Source organism: Eurypyga helias, unplaced genomic scaffold (assembly GCF_000690775.1).
Source record: "Eurypyga helias isolate BGI_N326 unplaced genomic scaffold, ASM69077v1 scaffold1951, whole genome shotgun sequence".
In the NCBI taxonomy this organism is placed as follows: domain Eukaryota; kingdom Metazoa; phylum Chordata; class Aves; order Eurypygiformes; family Eurypygidae; genus Eurypyga; species Eurypyga helias.
Genome location: NW_010229958.1, coordinates 19,222 through 44,641, shown reverse-complemented (window position 1 = coordinate 44,641; position 25,420 = coordinate 19,222). Strand labels below are relative to the sequence as shown.

Here is a 25,420-nt window from a genome sequence, read left to right as displayed (position 1 = left end):
GCCAACTTTACCTTTTGTGTTTGTTTTTTTTTTTCTGAGGACCTCAGCAAAATTTAATTTTGATTTTACACTTGAAAAGCACCTCAAAAAGTCAAGCATGCTGTGTCAGGTGCCCAGCAGCTACTTACACAGCAAAGGAAGTGGCAGGTTCAGTGTAGCCATTCTGCCCAGTGGGGTACAGATTTCAGTGAGCTACAGCAACCAACGGTGGGCACCTGATGGCATATCCACTCTAACCATGGTAATTCCTTTTGTGGCATTTCAGCTCACCCCTTACCCAGTTGTCGGGTAGCTTGCAGCTTGGAGGGATGTAACAGGAGCTGAATTGTGTTGGGAAATACAAGCAGGAGAAAAAGTACTTAAGGAAGAACATTGACAAGGTGGTAGTAATAAACGGCACGTGGCTTGCAAATTCCCTTGTCCATCTTTCTGTTGCTCAGGAATGCAGGTTTCCAGGTTATAATTCAAATGCCTTTTGCAAAGGCCTTTGCTTTCATTACATTGTTGGTATTTCTTAGGAGAATCGAGAATGTTGACAGTTTTTGCATCTTATACCTGCACTCACGTGAAAGTTATCTTGCATCTGAATTAGGGTATGTGTGCGTTGGTCTGTTGTACCAAGGGGTTTGGTGGATGTTATTTGAAGGGCAGTTTCTGAGTTGAAACGATCCTGGTGTAAAGCTATTCTTTGAGCACCTATTTAGAGCTAAAGTATTTATAATAATAATAAAGCATATTGTCATTTAGATTCTGTGTAGCCGTTTTCATCACCCTCTCTTCTGACCTAAGAGCCCAATTGTTTCTCTTGTCAAATAACAAGTTCTGTAACCAAGCCAACTGACAGTTTTGACTTCTCAAAACCTTGCCAAAGATGTGCAGCCCTGAGGTCTGACCAGCCCTTCTTCACCTGTCCCGGCCAAAGTTTAGGACAAGAAAATTCCGAAATAACGATTCAGGTGCCTTCACAAACCTGGCATTGCTGTGCCTGGGTGTCCCAGAGCCCCCCGGCAGGTGGGTTCACTCCGGAGGCTTGCTAACCTCCCAGCATAAGGTGCGCAGCACGTGTTCCCTTTGCATGACGCTGCGTATTTATTCACAGCTCTGTGAGATCGGCTGCGGTGCATTTTCATTCTGTGTATTGTTCTCCGGGGCTGGTGATGCCATCGCTTTGTGCTGAGTTTTTAAGTGTGCGAGCAGCACTGCTGATGTGACTCCCTGAGAGCCTACTTTGCACTGGCCTGGGATAAAATTCGGTGGTTCATTCTCTGTCGGACGCACGCGCGTGCAGGGAGGCAGGCACGTCGAGAGCGATGGGGTTAGTGTAGCTGGGACACTGGAAAAACTATGCAGGATTCACCCAGCTCTCTGGTGATGGATGGATACTCCAGCAATGTGCCAGCCTTCCTAACTAAACTCTGGACGCTGGTGGAAGATCCCGAAACGAACCATCTCATCTGCTGGAGCACTGTAAGTACGGTGAATATCGGGTGTCGGCGAGTGCCTGCAACAGCAGGAAAAACCCGGGCGTGAGGCCAGAGTACTGCAGCGCCCAGCAGCCTCCCTTGGCATTACAAGTGCGGGTCAGCTAACTGGGAGAGCGAAGGAACTCGGGGTTCGTTAGGGGGACTTTTGCATTTTGCCTCAGACCCTAATTCACTCACATTTTGGGAGAGCTTTACTTGATTTCTGAACAAGTCTGTGTGATGATCACGGGGAAGGGTATGTGTTGTCTGTACAGCTTTGTCGGGATAGATTGTTTTGCTTTGGCTTCTTATTTCTCCCTGAGGCATTAATATACTAAGTGCCATCAAAGAATTAAAATTATTTGTCCCCCTTGTACAGCATTTTGATACCACGTGGTGCTTTTGATCTAAGACTTGCTGCAAATAATGCGATTTGTCTTCAGCAGGGATTATCAGATCAGTTGTGTGCATAAACTTTTTCTCCAAAATCAAGAATCTATAATAAAAGCAGATTTAAAGGGGAAAAAGAATTTTAAAGCAGCCTTTCTACCATGTGTTTGTGTCCAGTAGAATTTTCATTCAATGCTTGAGACAGGATTTAAGCTGCATTGTTATCCAAGGCAACGGTTGCTTTCTGATGGTATTACATGGCCGTACCTCTGAGAACCACCAAGTTTTGGTATCTTGTGTTTTAACTGAGGAATTTCAAACTAGCAAGGATTTTCTAACATGTATATATAGTCCCTTCTCTTTTACGCTTATAACTATTATTTTTGACTGACCACCACCACCATGCTCTGCTTTCCTGCAACATAATGTAGGCTACAGCAACATTCTTGGGAGGTTTTGGTAAGGCTTTTTAGTTTCCCGTGTTGCACGTTCCCATGTCTCCCATGTTCTTCCTCTTCTCTCCATCAGTGTTGCTGGAGATGAGAAATTGTGTGCATGCCTAAGATTGCCGGTGTGATCAGAGCTCTTAGAAAATAGGACCTATAAGGACCTATGAACTGCTTCTTAGCATGAAGGAGAGAAGATGGAGAGGAAATGTCATAATGGTTCATAAATATACTCACGGCTGTTGTAAGGTGGAAGGGAAAAATCTGCTGTCTGTGCCCATGGTAGGTTGGACAGGAAGTCATTAAATGGATTTTTGAAATGGAAGATGCCATTAAGGGGAAGTAGCAAAACCCTGGAGTAACTTGCCTGGGCAGGGTGTCAGTCCTCATGGGTCTGTCAAAAACAGGATAAGCACCTGCCAAGACTGCCATGCTGCAGAGTGAATTTTGCCTTGGGCAGAGAAGTGTTTCCCAGCTTGGTCCCATGGCGTAAGACAAGCGAGGCACAGCTGCTGTGTGGGAACAAGCGGGCACATGCAGGGTTCATTGGAGAAGGCGCAGTAACTCCAAAGGCTCTTGCGTCTGTAGGAACGCTTCTGGCTGCACCAGCTTCTGAGAACGTTGCAGCCCTCAGTTCAAAGTAATGACCTCTCCGGAGAGGCCATAAGGAAATGTTTAGGTACACGAAACCATGTTCCTCATACTACATCAGCCTGGGGGATGCAGCTGTATCCCGGAGGGAGGGAGCGGGCAGAAGCACAAGGGAAGCAGGATAAACCAGCTCTGTCCCCAGAGCAGCCTTTGCAGTGGTAGGAAACCCTGGTCCCTGCTGTCATGTCTGGAAGCTCAGTCTATGAGGGTAATTTCAGCGTACGGATTCTTTGTGAATCCCTTAAGTACTTGACCAGCCTTTGCTGCTGCTGCATGAGGTAAAGAATGGTAGGAAAGACCTGGTGATGGTCAAAGGGCACTGTCAAGGCAAACAGTCATGTTCAATGTTGGCAGCAAGGAGCATGAAGCACAGCTGACCCCGGGTCATATGTTTGTAGGCGCATAGGGTTAATTGTTAGAGCTGACAAACGAGCCAGAGCACCGTTTGGTGCTGGAAATGCAGTGGCATTGAGCAGGGAAGCAAAGTTTGCCAGGGGGCTGTTTTCTGGTGGCCATGGGCAGGCCACAGGCACACACAGGCACTTCTTTAGTCACTGAACTTCCTCGTGGTCCTGATTACACTCCCTGTTTTAGAAACCTCCAGGCAGCCCTGAGAGCACACATGCAGCTACGGACCCTGTGATGGGTGCGTGGGGGGACCCACACATCGCTGTTACGCTCCTACTGTGCGCGGAGCTTGAGTGCTCACCCTTGAGTGCTCGCTGTCCTCTGTCAAAAACCATCCGGCTGTGAAATAACGCGCACGCCGACACACCACGGGAATAACGCTGAGCACAGCAGGAGGATGACCCTGGCTGTGCTGGTCTCGGACCCCTCCCTGCCAACACCGCGCAGACCCTGGTGTCTGTAGCTAGCTGCCCCTTGAAACTTGGCTGCAGCAGAGTCGGTACGTCCCAATATCTGCAGATGTCTTGGCCCTGGCACAGGTCTCTGCGTATTGCCTGCCCCTCCATAAAGCTGTGCCCGCATCGTTGGGTGGTTCCCCAGGTAGCTCTTTGCAGCTTTCCCTCTCCACAAGCAAAGCCAATGTGAGCCCCTGGAAGATACCTTTCTCTGCAAGTTTACAAAAACGCCGCATGTGACCCAAACTCCATGTCTGAAATCATGATTCTTCATTCCTCCAAATTCCCAGTGCTGCCCTCCTCTCTCCCACAGAGCAGAGGTAGGGTTTAAGGTGGTGCCCCTGTCACCTCATCCTGCAGACACTGATCTGTTGAGGTGGAAGATTCAGAAAACATTGTTTCTGTGTGTCGGTTACTGATAAAAAATAATTGCTAGTTTTTCTGTGCCTTAAGAAGGTCACGTGGATTGCTGTTTGTAAAAAGTTCCAAGGCAGCTTCAGGGGGTTGTGTCCCACAGGCCCTCTCTGTAGCAGCTTAACTGTCAGCAGGGAGAAGGCCAGGCACCTGGCGTGCAGTGTGTCAGTCTCTGCCAGCTATCCCAGGCAGTTTGCCTGCTGTTGCAATCCTGGATCCTGGCAATGCGACCTCAGAAACGGGTATTTTATCTGGTTAATATCCATGTTGCTGGCTTGGACTGTGAAGCATGACTGTTAACATTTTGCGGTTGCCCTTGTGCCTGTTTACTTTCAAAAATAGTCAGGAGAGGGTGTGTAGAGCTCCTGGATCAGTGTGGTGTCTTTCAGGAACGATTTGCTTTCTTGCCTTTCTGTGTTTCTTGTGACGTGTCTCCAGGCAGTGCTCCCTCCAGGACTGTTGTGCTCTGGAGCAGATGGGTCAGTGCTAGACCTATATGAGCAGATCAAGGGATTCCCACTTCCCAGGAGTCTTTCTGTGAGGTGGACGACCGCAAGCTACCAGCTATCTGTGTATAAAAGTCTGTAGTTTCTTTTTCACATCCAAGGCGCTGGACTGAGCAATGGCAAAGCTTGGTAGAAAACTTAGATCCAAACTGTAGTCACAGAGGGGTGATCATACCAGAACTGAAAGGAGTACATCCGTCACCGAAGGCTGTTGTCACTCTTCTCAGCTTCCAGGTGACAATTCAGAGAGCACGACTTCCCCTGTTCCATAGGACTCAAGGGAACCACCTCCTCGTGGGCACCTCTCCTGGTCAGGGATGCTCCTCTGACTTCACCTTTGTCCTCGTCTCCTTTGCAGAATGGCACCAGCTTCCATGTGTTCGACCAAGGACGCTTTGCCAAAGAGGTGCTGCCCAAGTATTTCAAACACAACAACATGGCCAGCTTCGTCCGGCAGCTGAACATGTGTGAGTTCAACCTCCAGATCCCAGGCCGTGTGGGTCCTGCAGACATGGGGGGAGCAACAGAAAGTGGGCTGGGACAGGAGGCATGAGAGAGAACTGTGGATGGAAAAGTTGAGCTCTCACAGATACGCGTTATTGTGGCATTATTGGTTTTGCAAAGACGACCTGCCCCTCAGATGCCAGGGGAGTGATTTCCTTGCATTGACCTTAAATTCCAGCATGAAATTTTTGTTAGATTGTAAGATGTGAGCTAAGAAATTTCAGCTACAAGGTTTTCTGGTTCTCTTGCAGCAATTTGATGACCTATAGTTATTTATTTGCCATTTTATTCTATATAGGAATTTTTCCAGCAGCCTGATACTGTGACACCTCCCCCAGAAGCTGCTTCTTCTGAGGGTAGCACACCCAGAGCTTACCCTTTTCCCAGCCGTATTGCTGAACTAATTATGAACAGTACTTCTCCCTGCAAACCTTGTCTTGCTGATTGGGCATTTTCATCCCTTAACAGAGGTTTAGGTGTAGTTGTTACCCACATCTAGACCACAACTGTATTACATATGGTTCTTCTCTGATAGTTTGTGGAAGTTTTTCAATGACTGGTTCACAAAGTTCCCCTCACTGAGGTTTTAACTTTGCTACTTAAGCATACAGTAGCCCGATTGTAATTTTTAGGCCAGTCTTTAGATACAGTTTAGAAACTTTTCTAGGACTTCAGAGAAGTACCCAAAGTAGATTTCCAAAGGTGCATGTGACCCTTTTTTCCCAAAAGTGGCACCTGATGCTGGTCTGTGCCTTTGAGAAACATTCGCCTGAATCCCTTTGGCTTGCAAACCAAACCAGGGATTTCGTAAGGACAGGCGTTTCACCTCCTGGCAGACAGACCGACATGCCCAAGGGGCTGCCGGTGAGGCCTTCATGGCCAGCGGCAGCGTGTCCCCAGAGACACAGGTGTCTAGCGGGATGCACGGAGCTCTCCCTTGCACTGGATTTCTTGTAGATATAGCCCAAAAGCATGCCCAGCTGCAGGGAGGGGGCACGGTGGTGCCTTGAGCAGCTCAAAGAGTGGGAGTGAGCAGACATGTCCTCAAGAGCAAAGGGGTGGGAGGCGAGGATGAGGGCCTGGGTCTGTTGGCCCTTCACCCTTGCCCTCTCCACACAGACGGGTTCAGGAAGGTGGTGAACATCGAGCAAGGGGGTCTTGTCAAGCCGGAGCGGGACGACACGGAGTTCCAGCACCTCTGCTTCCTGCAGGGCCACGAGCACCTCCTGGAGCACATCAAGAGGAAGGTGAGGGGCACTGGGCTGGGGGGACATGCCAGCCAGGCCTTGGCCTCGCTTCGCTTTAAGCCGGCTGTTTCTTTATTTGGGCCTTCTGCTGGAAGAGAAGTGGTCAGTACTTGTTTCCTGTCCCTCAGACGGCTGGAGCGGGAAATGCCTCAGTTCTCCCGTCTGTGCCTTTCTAACCCTCCCACATCCCCTTTTTTGGGGCAGATTGACCAGAACAGCACTCCATGGTCATTGCGAGGGTTTGTACCGTAGCTGCACTCCTCTCTTGATGACTCCAAAATGGTTGTTTGCTTTCTGACCGTGGGCTGCCGTACTGCACACTGCTTAGCATAACTCCAAGACCACACTGTGGTCTGGTTTCTGGCCTCCCCTTATATACCTGTAAGGCTGGGGGGTTCTCAGTGTGCTGATCTTGGCTTTTGTCAGTTCTGTCTGCGGGGTTTTTTTGCTCTGTCACTCAGTATCATGCGACCTTTGTGTAGTGCTTCATGGCCAGGCTTGCTTCACACCCCCCTGCTTTTGAATCACTACCTGCTTTTCTAGATAAGTACAGCATCACTCCTGCTGGGTCTCCCAACGGTCATCTCCTGTTATTATAGAAACCATAACCTACTCCTACTTTCAGTTCGCTGTCTTTTAACCTGTTATTGATGCCCAAAAAGGGCTGTTCTCTTGCTGAATTAGCGTATTGACTTCAGAAAAGGGACTTCAGCAAAAGCCTTGTGGAAATCCAAGTGTAATATATCAGTTTAAAGCCGTTCCTCAGGCTCATTCCTGTAAAACATGCATCCAGATTTGGTCTCTCTGTAGTTAAAGTAGAAAGTATTCATCAAACAATCTAGTTCAATTCCACCCTGTTCCTCAAAATACCATGTTTTTTTACCCCAAACTGGTTCGAAATAAGTCCCCACTCTAGTGGAGAATGTCCTGCTGCCAACAGACCCTCTGTACAAAAAGCATTTTTCCTGCTCTTTGCTCTATTTTACCCCTTTGACCCTTGCAGTAATACCGTCAGGATAGTTCAGCCTCTAGTGCACGCATCGCCTGTCCCAGAATTTCTGCACGTCAGAGCCTTGCCCCGCGCTGAGCCGCAGCAATGACTCTGTCCATGCCCTTCTTGTGTTGGTAAAACACACCTTTGATTGTTTTCCTCCTCAGGTGTCGGTAGTGAAAAGCGAGGAGACCAAGATGCGCCAGGAGGACCTCAGCAGATTGCTATACGAGGTACAGATACTGAGAAGTCAGCAGGAGAACATGGAGTGTCAAGTGCAGGACATGAAGCAGTGAGTTGAATCCTACTCAGGCTGCTTCTTACGGGCGTTTGCTTCTTGAGAGTTGTTGGTCTTGGGTATGCTTGAAATGAGGAGCCTTACACATCCTGAGCCAGGACTAGTCACAGGGACTAGATCTGTTGCGACAATAACACGTAGGATTTCTCTGCAGGCTGGTGATCAACAAAATATGAATTAACACTCTTCTTCTGTGAAAGGTAGATATATTCTCTTAATCTGTATTTTCCCTTTACAGATGAGGAAAGCACAGAGGAGGCCACGCAGGAAATAAGTGTATCACTTGGGGACTTAACTCACATAACTCTATTTCCTCCCAGTGGAAATGATGGTAAAGATGTAACTCTTTCTCACCTGGAAGAGTCCTTGGCAGAAATGTGGCAGTGCCCACTCCAACTATTAAAAAATATCTCTCTGTCATCCTCCACCTCCAAAATATATGACTGGCCAAAGGTATATAAGAATGCAAGAACTGTTGTAGTATTTAGTCCATCCCACTGAAGGCTGTGTCTTCTGACATGGCCAAAATTGTTGTGTAAGAGCAAAACAACTGAAATGCTTCTTGCGTGTGGCTACCTGAGCTCCAGCTGTCTGAGACTCTGGGATTTTCTGAGTCAGACATGGTCACTAGGAATTTAGTAAACAGATAATGATTTTACAGATCATGTACTTGGAGAGGTTTTTGTTTGCCTTCAGAATTTTAATCCTTACAGAGAATTAGATTTTTTTTTTCAAGTGCTTTTTAAACAATAAGACCCAAAACTTATTTTGTAATGATATTCATACCTTGCCAGAGGACACTGGCATCCTGAACCTTGAGAGAACAGCAGACACTGTGCATTTTCATTGCAGCCCAGCCCCTTATGTGCAGCAGATAAATGTTTTTATTCTCCCTCGAATTTTAATGACTCCCACACTTAGCACTTGCATGAAATAATGAAATCCAGGTACAGTGGCAATGAAAGAGTTTCTAGGCTTGTGTCTTACTGAACAACAGTACCAATGATTTGGTCTTGCTTTGAGTTTATTCTCCCTTTTGGTTTGCTTGCTCCCTCCATCTGTCACAAGGCAAAATTGCATTCAACTGCTGAAAAGAATATTTTTATAAACTAAGACAGACCAGAAATCCCAGAATTTTACACTGGTGAAGAACCATGAGGACATAACCACCGTGCTAGCTGTCAGACTGAGGAAAGCTGCTTTGCTGAACAGCCTGCCAGTACCAGTGCAGAAAGTTCACTGCAGAGATTCTTGCTATACAAGCTGCTATGCTAGAGCAGCTCCTGTGCTCTTTCGAGCCCTGGACCTTGTCTTCTCAGTTCTGGCATCAATCCACACTGGAAAGACTAAAACCACCCAAGGGATATGTAGCAAAAGGATCTACAAATTTCCCCCGTATGATAAGTTTTGCTGTCCTGTCGATTTTGGTACATCCATATACCCTTGAAATAAGTTGACTGCCAAAGCCTTTTGCAGCATGGGCTTGGCTGGCAGTTACATTTGGAGGCAGCGCAGTAAATAAACTTTGTGTCCCCCATCCAACTTTCTGGGGCTTAACCGTTCAAGGAAGCCTGTGACTCCTGTTTGCTGCATTTGCAGACAGAGAATAAACCTGCTCTATACAATTGCAAGCTGGACACAGGTCTGTGCTGGATGAAATCAGTGACTCCCGTTAACGAAATCATTACAGTCCTCCTAGTTCAAGGCTCTCAGATGCAGAAGCATCCCTTTAGCTGCTCCAGTCATGCCCAAATCTGCCTTTTTACCACCGCGAATGGTTTCAGCAGGCAGAATACATAGGATTGCTATCCGTTATTCTTGGTCTTTGCAGGCACTGGAGGCGGTTGTAGAGAGGTTGGGCTTTCTTGGCTCCCACAGGAAGAACAGTCTTGGTGATCCAAATAATTCAGAATCACAAATCAGGCCTTGCTGAAATTCTGAGTTCGGCCCAGATGTTCCACATAAACTAAACAAGCGTATCCTCGTTACCCTCCCCTATATATGTTGGCTTCTCTTTATTTGTTTCTCCTCCAGGCTTTGGTCTGTAGCTCTTTTGAGGTTGAGGAAAAACAAGGAAAGTAATCCTGTGACCTTGGTTGGGACACCTGAAAAGTGCCAAGCACTGCAAGAGCCCCAAAGTCAGACAGATTTCGCACAGTTGGGCCTACTGTGCATCATGGCAGCACCACGGGCTGTTGGGATGTTTCTGTGCTCACAGAAAGTTTCTGTTTCACTTTCAGGCAAAACGAAGTGCTTTGGCGAGAAGTTGTTTCTCTCCGGCAGAACCACTCGCAGCAACAGAAAGTGATCAACAAGGTAGCGGTCGTATAAACTCCAATCTCATTTGTACTGCATGGTGGATGTCCTCCTCTGATTTTTTTTTCTTGTCCCATAATCTTCTCCACACTCTGATGTCGCATTATATTTATTTTCCCTCTTTCAAATTGTGTAATGCTCTTACATGTCCTGCGGGAAATAGTCACTAGCAAAGCACAGATTATGCCCTCAAGCAAAAGATTTTAATTTCCCCGTCAGTTCTCAGTGTGATGGTAGAAACCACTCTTTTGTCGAAGTCCTGAGCAGGAGAGCACAGCTCTCACTAACAGCCCTGTATTTGCTGTGCTATGGCTGTCCCGATGCCTTTGGGCTCCCCAAACCTTTCTTCTTTCCTTCGTGCAAGAGAGGAGCCTCCCCCTCGCACCAGCACTGAGGCTGCCAGCAGCAGGATAGGCTAGCTATTTCCCGAGTGAGGACCTTCAGCCACTGCCATGTGTTCTGGTGTTACTGGTGTAGTTGAGGAATTACTGTACAACCTTCTCAGACTGAAGGAGCACCATGGAGCCATCTGCCTTAGAATCTAGCACGACCCGTACTAGAAACGGCCTCACCAGTGATTCCTAGGTGGTGCAGACGTGACTGTACATGTCACATTTCCCAGTCCCTGAGAGCCACGTTCTGACCCTCACGTGGCACCACAGTCATAGGACTGGATAGAAATGCACGAGGCTATCAAACCTCCCTCCGTCTCTGAGGCTGAACAGGCCACGCCACTCATTGTAGAGGCATTTATGCAACTCTATTTTGTTATATTGAGCAATGAGTAAAGAGACAGCTGTGATATATGTAATAATGCTCTCTTTGTTCGGAGGTCAAAGCAGAGCATTAGGCTCAAGCTGACCCGGGAATATGTTGCTAAGTGATTCCTCTCCAAAGCCCTCCTGCATCCTTTTTAGTGTCCTGTTACATCAACACTGAATTTCCCAGGGCTGGAAAACTCAACTGAAAGAGCTAAGGCCTCCATCCAGGGTCTCCCTTAGGAGGCCGCTTCCTTCCCTTGCAAAGTCTTTATCAGACTCTATAGAGCCTCTTACAAAGGGCTCCGAAGACTTCTACGGAGGCCAAGTCTAACTTCAGACCTGTTTGCGTGTGCACTTCACAGGCAGATTCCCAAGGCTAACAGGGCTAGCTGGAGTTCTGCGTGCACAGAAATGGAGAGAGGAAGCTCTGAGCATGTGCAGCTAGCAGCCTTCGCACAAAGCAGGCACCTGGCTGTGTTTCTTGACAGCCGGGCAGGTGGTTTGAGTTCTTGGGAAGCTTAGTTCTGTTTCGGACTTTGATGTCTCATGCAATTTGGCTCCCATATTTCATGGCTGCTTCCAGCTTCAGGATGGAGTTGGGAGGGAGGAATGCATGAGATAAGAATGGCTGTGAGAGCAGGGAGTGCTGAATCACTCTGCTGATTAACACCGGATTTTGATCTCTCCTGACAGCTGATTCAGTTTCTGTTTGGCCAGCTCCAATCAAGCCCTAGCAGCACTGGGATAAAGAGGAAGCTGTAAGTACCCTTGTGTGGTGCGCACACGCTCACGGGTGCATAATGCTGCCCCCTCACTAAAAGCACAAGCTCAGCTTGCGCAGGCAGGCGGTCACCGGACCAGGGCACCATGGTGATGGGAAATGAATGGGCTGAACTGCCGAGTCAGACCTGCTGACATGCCCCATTCAGTGGTCTTTAGAGAAGCACCGTGTCAGCTCGTGACCTTTATTTGGGGAATACAGACGGAGATGAGAGATGGGAACGCTAACTAGTGGAAGGGTAAAGGACAGGACCCCGCTGCTGGTCCTACAGGTTCCAGTTTTGCCACTTGTCATCAGTGGGAACAGGGCCAGAGCCAGCCTGCCCACAGACATCTCTTAGTTTGACCCACGGTCACTGAGAGGGGAGTATGTCTGACTCAAGTTTGGTGGCATATAACCTGCAGGCCTTACAGAGAGAAAGGTGGAGAAAGATGTTTAGCTAGATATCTTTAGAGTCATAAATAAGCTCCTCCAGGCAAGCAAAGAGAGGAGCTTGAATTAAGAAGCTTGGTGCCTTCCAGGAGATCTGTGGTGCATTTCTTGCTTTTGTGACCTAAAGAGGGGAGAGGGATCACTAAGAGGAATTTACCTTTGTGGCTCAAGCTGAGCACAGGGACCTGCCTCCAGTTCCCACCTTCATTACCTTATGGCCTTTGGCATCTCAGAAACTTCTCCATGCCTTGGAGAAACGAGCCAGACTTCCCCAGAATGACAGCTCAAGCGGGTGGACTTTAAGTCAGTGCCCTTGTTCTAGGCTGACTCTTCTCATGAGGGCTGTAAAAGAATCACAGGATTGAATCAAGGAGCCCCATAATCTGTACAGGCGAGCTGGGTACTCCTACCTCTGCTTACCCCAGATACCAAGCCTCTTGGAAAGGGTAAACACTGCACGGAGAATGGTAGCAAAGAAGAGGGCTCAGGGGGAGGATATCAGCTGCTTTGAGTCACTGAGGTTCATGGGTGGGGAAGTTTTCTTCCAGTGGAGTGGGGAAGCAGAGGAATGAGGTGCCAGATCTGATCTCTAACTTCTACAGTCAGGGCTGTGCCCTCCCTGTAAAAACTTTGCAGCTCAAGAAATGTTGTCTTAGACTACTGCTTTTTGAAAAAAGCAAATCATGAGTTAGAAACTGTGCTGAAAGGGGCAGAAGAGCACAGAACGATCTGAGCAGCAGCTGTGTTGGCCTCCTTATGAAGAGGGATCACATTGACACCACCCAGCTGCAGTTTGCACAGTACTGCACATGTTAATTTGGGTTTCTGCTTCTTTGGAAACACAAAGGTCTGTGTTCAAGGAACCTCAGTTCTTGTGTCTGTATCTGCCCTTCTATCTGCCACAGTTTTGTTTTCCTGCCTCCGTTCTGAATGACTGCAGGAAAGCATAGTGTACAGCCTGGATCAACTCTTGGCGCAGACCCGAGCGCTGACAGGGGTCTCTGGGTAGGTTTGGACAGGATGGGCGCATCTGTAGGTCCCACAGGCACATCTGACCTGGGAGGCTGTTAGATGGATCAGGCACCAAAGTTATTTTGACAAGAGTTGTTGGATGGGGAGGTTCATTTATGTCTCCTGCGGCAGAGAGACAGACACTCACAAATTTGTGATTGTGGCAGGGCTGGCTGTGAGATCTGTGTGTACATGTGCTTATGCCATAACAAGGTCCATATCAGGATGATTCACGTGGCTTTTTTATTCTGTGTCTTTAGTTAATGTCATAGAATGGAAAAAGGCTGTTAAATGGGCTGTTACGCAACACCGAGATCTCAAGCCCTGTGGTCACTGCGTCCTGCTGTGTAATGCCCTTCACTGTGGGATCTCCCTGGAGTCTGAGTAAACCTGTAATTTCTCCCGGCATGTCCAGCTCCAGTGTCCGTAGGATGGAGCAAGCTAGGAATTATCTTCTCTCAAGCCTGTTAGACATTACTGTGGAAAAAACCTGTTGGCTTTCCCTAATGCCCTTCGCCAAATCAGTCTGCTGAATGAATACAGGAGATGCAATTCCTGACTGCAGGACAGTGGGAGGAGAGGAGGGATTTGCTAGGCAGCTTTATAGGATCATCACAGCACTAACAAGAGTGGGTGTGTAGGAAAATATACCGGTTCCCAGCTTCTCTGGCAGGGTATCACAAAACGGAGGACTGCCGCCCAGGAAGTTTCATGTTGGAAAAGCAGTGCCACTTGGAGGCACCTTCTCACTTTCTCTTGGTTTCAGTCCTTTACTAAACATAAGGCACTCCTGGTACAGGACCCAGCAGGCAGACCTGCTTCTGGTTGGTGGTGACTCTCTGTAAAAGCCTGTCAGTCATTTTTTAGAAGCCTGTATCAATGAGTTTAGGCTCTGCTCTGCTTTGTGCATCCCTCTGTTTTATTACTTAGTGGGTGGCAGGGGTTTCTTTCATGCAGTGCTATGTATGGAGATGTAGTTTTGCCAAAGAGGCCGTCAACACGAGGGAGCTGGTAACAATGCCAGATTCCCAACATTGCACTAATAATTTCCACGTAGCTACCTGCAGTTAAACAAGCTGAGGATCAAGCCTTGAGCTTGAAACAACTAGCAATTAGAAGAAAGCATGAATTGGTTATTTTACTTCCATCTTTCAAATAAGATCTAGAAACCGTAGATTATCCCTTCTCTGCATGGCTAATGCCCTTTGTTAATAGTGACCTCCCCCAAAACTGTTGTTTCCCTTCCTTGCCCATAACACTAGACAAGAAAGTACCTTACAGCTGAGGAAAAACAAAGTACCCAGGGGAAAACAACCCTCGGCTGAGAGACATTTCTTACATGAGCAACCAGGAACCAGTCAGTGTGTGCTGGGAAAAAAACCCTCTTTCTCTTCACAGACCTCTGATGCTTGACAATGGGATCTCAGCTCCGCAAGTGTCCAAGTTCAGCCGGCATTTGTCTACAGACCCCCTCCATGACCCCTATTTCATACAGTCGGTAGGTTTACACCAGCCTCTCAGCTTTGTAGGGTTTCTTTGGCCAGTGTGGCAAAATGTTTGAATCAATAATACCGGTTACAGAGTAAGTCATTTGGAAAGAGTTTGGCAGTGCAGAAGAGAAGAGGTTTGCAAAGCTGAGTGACGTTTGTTATTTCTTCAGCTCCCCTGTTTTGGGGAAGGGCCATGCTTGCATGCGCTTGTGCTGCCATGTTCATGTGGGAGGCCGTGGGTTGTGGAAGCAGAAGGCAGACCCTGCACACCAAAACCTCCATGGTGTTACCCCAGCCTGGCTCATCTCAAGGGCAGAGAGGAAAAAACGTGTTGTAGAAGTGGGTGCTACGATCTTTCTGACCAGAGCCAGATGTTTGCAGTTGCTGAGGGATCCCCACCACCCTGACCCACCAAAGCTGACACCAGACATGTATGTCATGCAGTTAAAATACTTGAGCTGTTGTAACAGACCCATAGGCTGTGTTGGAACTCTCTCTCCAGAGGAAGCTAAGCAGTCCAGGAAAAATGTCAGACAGGGTAAAACCCCTCAGTGGCTGACAGTTCAGTCACAGTGCCTAATTACACCTGCACCTCTGTGTGGTTGGTGGAAAGACCAGAGGAAATGATAATGAGGGTAAAACCTTTCTTGGTTTCCATACAAGGAGGACTCAGGAGCACAGTGAGTAAACCCTATCTGTCTCAGATAGGGCCTTGGACTTGTTCTGGGCCTCAGAAGGATAAATCTATATGATTTCTTCTTTCCTCTTAGCCATCGACAGAACCTGCCTCTTGCCTAAACAGCCCTGCAATTGCTGGAGGACCCATCATATCCGATGTTACTGAAGCATCGCCATCCAACATAATAAATATGCAATCCCCTCCTGAAAATGACAGGTAAACATGTTTGTGATTAAAAACAGGAAGAATTGGGTATGGACATGCATAACTTCAAAAGAGTTTTCCTGGCTGTAATTCTACCAAAGTGTCTGTCTGACTCACAAATCTCTACAGAGGTGATGGGTTGGCATATTTTTCCCAGTTTGCAGCGTGGGTCAGGTTCTCAGAATTAAGGAGGGATAACAGCAGCATAACTTTTGAAACAAAGTTTCATGCTAGGAACTTCCACTCACATCTTTGAGAAGTATTCCATGTTTCTTTATATTTTGTTCTCAAGACAGGGGCTGTCTCAGACTTTATCAAATGAGACACTAGCACTTGTTGGGTTTGTTGAGAGAGAGAAAGGAAGTTTCCTTTTGGCTTTGACAAAGAAGAAACAGAATCAAACTGTACATCTTTCTGCTGAGAACAGAAAGGTTGCATCACAGCAACTTCCGATGTTTGACAACTTTTCTGTGAAAAGGTCCCATAACTGAAGAACTGAATGCAGAGGTATTTTAATGCTTATCTCTTCCTGCCACAGACATGCAGTGTATTTGGGGCTCATAGCAGAATAGCGACAGCTATGTCAGTGGAAAGTAAGTAGACAGATGAATCATGGAAACGGTTTCTCAGGCATAGAGGCAAGGTCAATTATACTCTAGAAATTGCCTGTAAATCTGCCTTGTAATTGAAACCATAGCCATAAAGTTAGCTAAAATCATGTAAAGAGCTCCAGACTGGAAAAACAAAACCAAACCAAACCAAAATAAACAAAACAAACCCAAACCCTACCAAAACTGTAAGCCATTTCTAAAGCAGAATAACTTTAACCTTCAAGTGAAGTTATGTCTACTAATTGCTGAGTGCCATCTGGTGGCCTCTGATCTGTGTCTGCGTGACTCAAGAATCTGAGCCAGCCTCAACCCTAATGAGTTCAGGAGTGTGGTACTTCCCAAGCCAACATGAGCTTCTGGTGGGCATTCAGGATTCACGAAATGAGGTGATCTGAAATGAATGCCAAGGAAGGTTTTCTAGTGTCACTCCGCATCCCATATGTGTGACAGGCTCATGTGTGGTCTTGCAGCAAAGCTAGTCTGTGAGTGTTGTAAGAGAATCTTTTTTCTCTATGGCTTTCCGTGGCTTGTGCCTGTTGATCTGCATGCCTTTGTCACTTTGCCTCCAGTTGTGCAGGTTCACGGGGAGCTGTAAAACCTCCTGTAAGTGGTACAGAATAGATTCTTACATGCAAAATGCTACTATTCAAAACTTCAGTCTCATATGTCCATCTAGGAATTAGCATGGAGCGTCTCTCCCACTGGAAAAAGGCAAACCTCCACTTCCAAACAAGTAAAACATCTGACTGGGGCTGTCAGATCTTGACAGCTTGTATTCCAACTCCTGCAGGGCCACAAGATCCTGAACTGTGTCACTTGGATCGCTAGAGTGCTCACTGGTCCAATTCTAACTCCTACAAAGGGAGGTCTTACTGATCCCATTCCTATCTCTAGGTTGGAGACTTTTCCAGGAGATCCTCTCTAGCCTAGTGACCCTTTAACCTGTCTCAGGCCTAACACTCACACAAGGAATGATCAACATATGGGTGTATTTTCCGTATTTGCAAAACAATTGAATGGGGCAAATTCATCATAGCTCTGACTGATGAAGTGATTGAAGATACTCCAGCTGAGCATGTTTCTGGAGCTTGCTGAAAAAACAAGGTTGCTGGTTTCTTTTGCCCATCTAGGGGAATGGAAAGACCCTGTGGGGCAGTTTGATGGGAAGTGGAAGCAAGCCCTTGTGCTGTTGCCTTTCCCAGCAGCGCGAGGCCTTTGTGGAGCAGGTGTGTGTGTGGTGCTAAGTCTTGTCTCTGATACAGGGAGAAGTGCCTCATGCTGATTAAGGAAGAGCCAGTCAGCCCTGGAGTGAAAGCTACTACGGAGCCTGATGTCCCCATGCCAGGCTGCCGGGCTTGCTCTGAGCCCCCAGTGCTCCCGGTCGCCATGGTTCAGTCTGTTTTGGAAGGCAAAGGGAGCTGTGCAGCCCCCCCAGCAACCTCACAACCAGCCGAGAGAAGAGGCAGAAGGGCACTGCTGGAGAGGTGAGGTGGACGAGGGAGAGCTGTGGCCCTGCCTGTTTCAGGGCCCTCTCTTCCTATTAGCCGGGGGGCTGACTTTTCGTTGCCTAATGCAGCCTGGTGAGCTCCACCCTGTACCTGTGGCACCTGCTTAGAGGACCCTTGAAGCCCAGAGGGCAATTCACAGGGACGGGGGGGCTGTGGGTGACTTGCTTGAAGGACCCAACAGAGGAAGAGCTGTCAGAGCACATGCAGCAGAGCCATGGGAACAGGAGGAGGCTTTCTCCAGTGAGAGGGGTTTACCCAAGGTCCACGTAAAAGCTGGAGCCCAGAGCAGCATCCACATCTGCAGGCTTGCAGGCCACCGGACCGCACTACGCCTCCAGTAGCTTGTGTGCCCTCTGCCATTTGTTTTGATGAATCACATAAAATCATAAGGAAATGTTTGTCACTGCTGCTTCGGTGCCAGGAATAAGGTGTCACTCGTGTGCCAATACACAGACAGTGACGGAAGATGATGGTCATGGAAGATGACAGTCAGGCATCATCGTAACCTCTGCATTAAGTAGGGCATATCCTTGATAAGGCATCAACACATTTATCAGGCCTAGGCTTGGGCTTGAGAAGGAAATAGTTTACCCCCTTTCTTTTCCTCTCCTGTGCTGTGAAGTCAAATAGACTTTTCTCTTTAGCCTGGTCTCCCTTTGCATCTCCTTGTATCGCCTTTCCAAGGTGGCTCTCCTGAGTCATGCTAGGTCAGTCTCTGGGGGGCAGCCAGTGGCTTTGGCACTATCACATGGGCCGCATGCTTCCGGGGAGGTGCTGGGGATCTCAGCTTCCTCACCTCTGACTAAAAGTGAAAACCCACAAAACGTAGCTGCCTTGCTGTGCTTGCCCCCTTGAACTGGAGGGGCTCGGTAAAATGCGAGGCAGTCCAAAGCAAGGCTTTACAAAAGGGTATAAAACCATGCCTTACAGTGATAAAATAGCAAGTGAGGTCAGCTGGAGGTTTGGGAGTTTGTGTTCACTGTGTGCAGAATCCTGACACTAAGGGCTTGAGTTTTCGTTGTTTCGAAGCCAAGTCACGCAAGTATCCTGGATGTCGTGACAGTCACCCAGAGAACGATGTCCTCTTGCAAGGGGGATTAGCACGGTGTCATTAGGCTCTGCCCCAGGGGGAGCTGCGTGAGCCACTTTTGGAGCTGTCACTGAGTGAGATCCCAACAGCACCGGTGTCACGGGTGAGGGTACAGCAGACTCCCGCAGCGGGAGGAAAACACGGCTGCAGCTTGGTGGATGGTGTGGAAGTTAACTGCAGAATTTTTTCTTGGTGTCAACTGCAGCAGTGTAAGGAGGACTGAAGGGAAAAATCCCCAAACACTGAATAGGCTTATCAGAAAGGCTTCTGTTTTCGTTTGGATACTTACTGAGAGCCAAATTCCTTCTTCTGGACCCACTGGCTACTTAAAAACATTTAATTAGAAGAAAAATCATCCTTTTTTAAAGACTCTGGATTTTAAGAGGATTTTTTGTAGTTTTTGTGTGGGATTGAACACAGCAGGGACTCACAGTTGCTCCTTTGGCTGAATGTCTTGCTGAATGCCTGCAGGTAAAAGTCACTCCCTTAAAAGCCATCAGTTAATAGTAATGCAGGCATCTTGGACCCAGGAGGATGGGAATGCAGCCAGTTCTGGATCCCAAGTGCCTCAATAGAAGGATTTCTTCTAAGGAAAGCATTAATTTTCCCAGTCTTGAGGAGATGTGCACAGACTATCCATCCCCAAACCACATGCGTCACCCAGGAGAGGAGTCGTCTCGCCTGTTTTACCATCAGCCCAGTCCCCTGGGTGCTCTGCTGGGTTGTATTTTTGGGATTGAACCAAGTCATGTGGCATAAACACAGGCTGGCAGCCATCTCTTGGTTTTCAAAATGAGGTTTAGGCACAGACCTCATGGTAGAAGGCTGCTCAGTCCTGCTTCTGTATGTATCTATGCAAGTCTCATTCATGGTAATATTTCCCCTTGTCTTTCCTCAGAACAGATATTTCGGACCCGTTAGAGGGCAGCGACTGGAGCTTGGAAGGGCTGCAGCTGCTGCTGAGGAGCCAACAGTATGGCCTGGAGCCCGCCAGCCTCTTGGATGTAAGTGTCAGGCCGTCTGTCGGGGTGGCTGCAGGGGGCGGTTGGAAGCTCACACCGGTGCCTTTGGGCTGCGAGTCAGACAGACTGCACTGCTTGTTCTTGGGTGGCACTTCAATACCTGCCTCGGTCAAGTCACAGCTGTTTTGACCTGCTCCTAAGAACCGGCAGGATTTCAGACTTTAAATGGTGCTTTTTAAAATTTCTTCTGAAAATATATGTATTGAACTTCTAGGACCACAAAGCACAGTGCATTTGCTTAAGACATTACCTCAAGACCTAGCACATTTATGTAAAATCATAGAATCATAGAATGGTTAGAGTTGGAAGGGACCTTAAAGATCATCTAGTTCCAACCCCCCTGCCATGGGCAGGGACACCTTGCACTAGACCAGGTTGCTCAAAGCCACATCCAGCCTGGCCTTGAAGACATCCAGGGATGGGGCATCCACAACATCTCTGGGCAACCTGTTCCAGTGCCTCACCACCCTCTCTGTGAAGAATTTCTTCCTGATATCTAAGCTAAACCTCCCTGATTTCAATTTGTACCCATTACCCCTTGTCCTATCACTACAGGCTCTTGTAAAAAGTCCTCTCCCAGCACTCGTGTAGGCCCCCTTCAGATACTGGAAAGCTGCAATGAGGTCTCCTCGGAGCCTGCTCTTCTCCAGGCTGAACAAGCCCAATTCTTGCAGCCTTTCATCATAGCAGAGGTGCTCCAGCCCTCTGATCATCTTCGTGGCCTCCTCGGGACTCGCTCCAAGTGGTCAATATCCTTCTGATGTTGGGGGCTCCACAGCTGGACGCAGCGCTCCAGGTGGGGTCTCACCAGAGCAGAGTAGAGGGGCAGAATCACCTCCCTCGACCTGCTGGCCACACTTCTCTGGATACAGCCCAGGATACGGTTGGCTGTCTGGGCTGCCAGCGCACACTGCCGGCTCATGTTCAGTTTTTCGTCCAGCAAAATAGGTTTCATACAACTCTCTAGTTAGTTTAGTAGTTGCTCTGTTCATTGGTCAGTTCATTTTCTGCATATTCTGCACCTTAGTTACTCCTAGATTGCATTTAGCTCAACTCTAGATTGCGTTTAGCTCTACTACCTCCCCCTTTTCCTCAGTTTCTGGGAAGTATAGCCAATGTCAAATTCTGTTTCTGCTGAGATACTTATCTGTCTGCAGTTCTCAGGTCACTTTTCTGTAGAAATGGATGGTGGCTTTTTTCTTAAATATATACACAGAAATATGAAGGTTTGTTCATTTCTCTCTTTCACTCTCTCTCTCCTTGTACATATTGTTAGTATATGAAAGGCTTTCACCAAAAATCAAATAACTCTGTACACAGCAGAGCCTATGTGTCAGAGATACTTATCTGTCTGCAGTTCTCAGGTCACTTTTCTGTAGAAATGGATGGTGGCTTTTTTCTTAAATATATACACAGAAATATGAAGGTTTGTTCATTTCTCTCTTTCACTCTCTCTCTCCTTGTACATATTGTTAGTATATGAAAGGCTTTCACCAAAAATCAAATAACTCTGTACACAGCAGAGCCTATGTGTCAGAGATACGCTCCCTTGCATATTGTTAGTATATGAAAGGCTTTTGCCGATAATCAAATAACTCCGTACACAGCAGAGCCTGTGTCAAAGATATGCTCCCTTGAGGAGCTGCTTCAGATACAGGCACGTGGTAAGCTTGCATGGATAAACAGGGATGAAAAATAATTTAAAAAATTAATTGTTTTCTCTTAAAGCCAGTTGCCAAGAGTCTGTGATTGGTTTTGGCTTTGCAGAAAGCTTTTCTAACGGCCTCCTCTGTCACTGACTCTGTTGGTTTATGTTTCTTATTTCTCATTCGGAGGTGTTTTCCTGTTACTGACACACTTTCCTCTCTCTGTGCAACTGAACGTCACAAGAGCGAGAATGAATCATAAAGCTGTGCCCCAGACCAACACCTCCTTTTCCCAGATTGCTCAGACTACACAAGAAACTGCCATCAGGGCATTGATGCAGCAGCAATCTGCCTTCTGCTACTGTGTTTTGGAATGCTTTAAAAAAAAAAAACAAAAAAAAAAAACAACTCAGCCTCCCGTTGCCACAAACCAACATGCCTGAGCCTTTGCCTGTAGCTTCAGTGAATATGCTGGAGCAGCTGAGGCACAGGCAGAAGCTGGTTTTGGCATCTCTGCCAGCAGCATGGCAGCTGACAGCCAAGGCAGGCACCAGAGGATATGCATCTTGAACATTACACCTTTCAGGGCCCTGATTGTATTTTTCTCTCAACAGGTCTTTAATCCCAATTTATCTTTGAGTGAGTGGAATTTGACTGAAATGGAAGCCAGTCTGTCCCCGGTAAGAGACGTCTATTTCTGAGATATGATGATAATAATAATGTAATTGTGAAACAGAGCTTGTGCCTAACTGAGGAATGCTTAGTTACTTTATAGCAGAGGGGGAAGTGTGGTAAAGCACAGTAAGGACGCATCTCCCGAGGGTAGGCTGAGCATGTTATCTTATGCTCTTCACCTGTCTTTCCCACTCAGCCAGAGCTTGTTTAGAGACGTGTTGGTGTCCTCGACTCCCTAACTGAAACTGTCTGCTCTAAACTTTCCCTTGGCCTGAATGTCACGTCTTACTAATACCACAGATTTATGAAGTGTCTTTGTGCCAAAGCTCTTAGTGAAATATGCCTTTGGGAAGTGCAGCCAACCCTGCACATTTCAGGAGCAGTGAAACCACATGCGATTAGAGCAGAGGTTTATGTAAACCCCTACAGAAGAAACAAGGAGAAATTGTTTGGCAGTATTTGTTTGGAACTGACATTGACACAGACCTTTCTGAAGTGCTTATGGTGATTTAATAAACAGTGAAGGAGACACGTGTTTTGTGGCTGGGTTCTTTTTCCTGCTTGATGGAGGGTGAATTTTCAGAGTCCTCACTGCCAGCCGGGTCGGATAAAGACTTGGATGCTTCTGCCAGCTCTACAGATGCGCAGGGCAAGTGTAATCTGTTCTAATGGAGTGCACAAGGTCTCTAAGCCTTCTGCATGATATTGCTATCCTTCTTCGGCTTTGATTTAATAGTTTTTAATCTACTAGGTAATTACACTTCCTGAGTGTTAGGAAGGATCATTTCTGAAGAGACAGATAATATTAGCAAGGCTTGGGAACGAGGGGGAGGTCTCTTAAAAAGGCTTGCACAAGAGAAATGGTCAAGAGGGAGGCTGCAGTGTTCAACAGTTCAGTCCTTGAGTCCACTGGACTTCCCAGCACGTGGTGAGCCTACCCTTAGGCTCACTCATCCTACAGAAAGGCATGAGCATAGAGAGGCCTGGAAGTAACACCTGCAGCAACTCAGTGTCTGGAAGTGCTGTGCAGGCAAAAGCTAGTTTTACTTTAAAGACAGTCATAGACAAATGGAAAGAAGATTCCTTTCCTATTTGTTGCTGGCTGCAGAGGACGATGGGTTTGCTTTGCATGGCAGCCAAGTGCAGGCAAAAGCTAGTTTTACTTTGAAGACAGTCATAGACAAATAGAAAGAAAATTCCTTTCCTATTTGTTGCTGACTGCAGAGGACGATGGGTTTCCTTTGCATGGCAGCCGGGAGGGACAGCCAGTGAGTGACACCAGTCTGGCCTCCTCATGTGACACGAGCTTCACTCCCTGTTAGCCGGTGCTAACGGGGGGTTACATCTGCCTTAGCCCTGAGGGACAGCCAGTGAGTGACACCAGCCTGGCATCCTTATGTGACACGAGCTTCACCCCCTGTTAGCCGGTGATAACACGGGGTTACATCTGCCTTAGCTCACTCCTTCAGGTGCATCTGCCCCTGAGCACGCGCTTTGGCTGTTCTGACGGAGGGCAGGCGAGGCTGGGAGGAGAGGCAGGGCAGGGAGCATGGCTTGCGTTACTGGTGGATGTTGTGCAGCATTGATGAAGCACAGATACTCAGAAACGGCCTAGTTCTAACAAGCTCCCCTGTCTTTGTATAATTGTACATTGTAGTTTATATTTTTGCATCAAGATGCAGCGACTCACAGTGGATGTGGAGAAGAATGCAACTGAGCTGTCCTCGAAGGTCTTCAACCCAGCGTTTAACAACGCCTGCCCAGGTAGGAGCCCTAGCAGCTCTTGCATGGGGACGTAAACATGTCAGCAGCGAGATGCAGCGTCCAGCACTGCCCATTTCCCACTTTGAGGGAACAGAGCACATTTGTTATTTTACTTTCACGACTGCCAGTCAGCAGCATTTCCACAACTGCTAGTTACTGTGCAGTGGGAAAAGTATGAGGGATAAACTAAGTTTTCAGTGTAACTGAACTACCTCTGTTTCTGCTTGAGTCCACACCACATCTATTTCTGTCTCTCTCATTTGCTCTGCCCATTCACTGCCACCGAAGAGCGATGTGGTGACCTAAGTGGGGAGGGTGCCAAGAGCTGTTCAGGTCCTGTGTTCCCTCTGGCTCCTGCTGGCTCCTACTGCAGAGGTGACCCAGGAGCCGCTGGCAGCCAGAGGCAAAGGTTATGTCTCTGTCCAGATCTTTTACCAGACCTCAAGGGAGCGGTCCAGCTGATCTTCTCCCCCTCTGACAAAGTGGGTCATTGACCTTAGATATGAACCCAGAATTGTTTTCCAGGTCTTGGCATAGAGGTACATTATTTTAATGTGTGTTCAGCTGGGGTAGACCTGAAAGCAAAGCTTTTGTGAACTTTAGTTTGGTGCTGTAGCCCCACCCGGGATTTTGAGGTATTGTGTGTCATCCAAGAGCTTCTGGTCTCCACCGTAGCTCAGCATCTTGCGTGAGCATCAGAGGCTGGTAAAAGCCCAGATACACTGAGGAGAATCCTGAAGCAGGCTGGAGCTGCACTGCTCAAGAGAAACATGCCCTGTTCGCAAAGCCTTTCTGGTCCCTGCAGTGGCGTGATGATGGCGTAATGAGGCAAATGAGACACGTGTCCTTGTGCAAAGATGAGGAAAACCAGACAGTTCTTGGGTGAAGGAGAAGAGAAGCTTCTTTTACCCAAATCTTGGTGTCTCCAGGCATTTGGTCATCCCTCTCTCACTTGTGACGCATCTCAGCCTTCAGGCAGAACCCAGCTTGGCAACCCCCAGAGATTCCCCTCAATTTTAATGGGCTTTTGAGTGAGTCCAAGTTTGACTCAAGTGTTTCCCAACACTTTTTTCATGGAGTGAGGCCCCTCACCTCCTCGTGCAGTGGGAATTTGTCACTTTTCAGTTCTTCATATGTAAAGGCTGGTAACTTGCCTTTCAGAAACTAAGTTTTCTGTGGCCTGTTTGCATTCCTAGGGAAGGATGTCATCCTTGAAAGCACCCAGCAGTTCCTCATTGATCGTCAGTCAATCTTTGGAAATGACCTCATCAGCTTGCCTGAAAGTTCATCGCTTTATGTTCCATCTGAAAATATGGCTTCCTACCTATCCTCTGTGGGTGTCCAAGGGGATATCCCGTTAAACCTGAGCTCTTCAACTGACAACAGCCAGTGATTTATCTTCCAGGAAATAACATCTCCCTCTCACCCATCCAAGCATCCACAGGTTTGAATGTAAAGAAACAAAAATGACTCAGAAACCCATGAGAAAGTTTGTTTTTGCACCCTTTCTTTTTGAGGAGACGAAAATGGCCAGTAGCTGTTGCATTATGCTCCCTGCACCTGGATTTCAGTGTTTGCCCAGGATAACAGTTTTAAAACAAGATAGTGCTTCTGGTGCTTGCTCCTGTGGGAAGTGAGAACTTGGCAGGATTTTTTT

The 25,420-nt window shown here is 47.5% G+C and overlaps 1 protein-coding gene across 1 annotated transcript; it reads left to right on the top strand.

The window, feature by feature from the left end:
* The first annotated feature begins 1,344 nt into the window (after positions 1–1,344).
* On the top strand, positions 1,345–25,156 carry LOC104516269 (heat shock factor protein 4-like). Its single transcript, XM_010160554.1, has 13 exons — positions 1,345–1,467; positions 5,092–5,200; positions 6,357–6,484; positions 7,643–7,767; positions 10,014–10,089; positions 11,544–11,608; positions 14,473–14,572; positions 15,335–15,459; positions 17,321–17,542; positions 19,555–19,660; positions 21,939–22,004; positions 23,676–23,763; positions 24,960–25,156. The coding sequence occupies exons 1-13, from the start codon at positions 1,345–1,347 to the stop codon at positions 25,154–25,156; spliced, it is 1,530 nt and encodes a 509-aa protein (XP_010158856.1).
* The last annotated feature ends 264 nt before the right edge of the window (positions 25,157–25,420 follow it).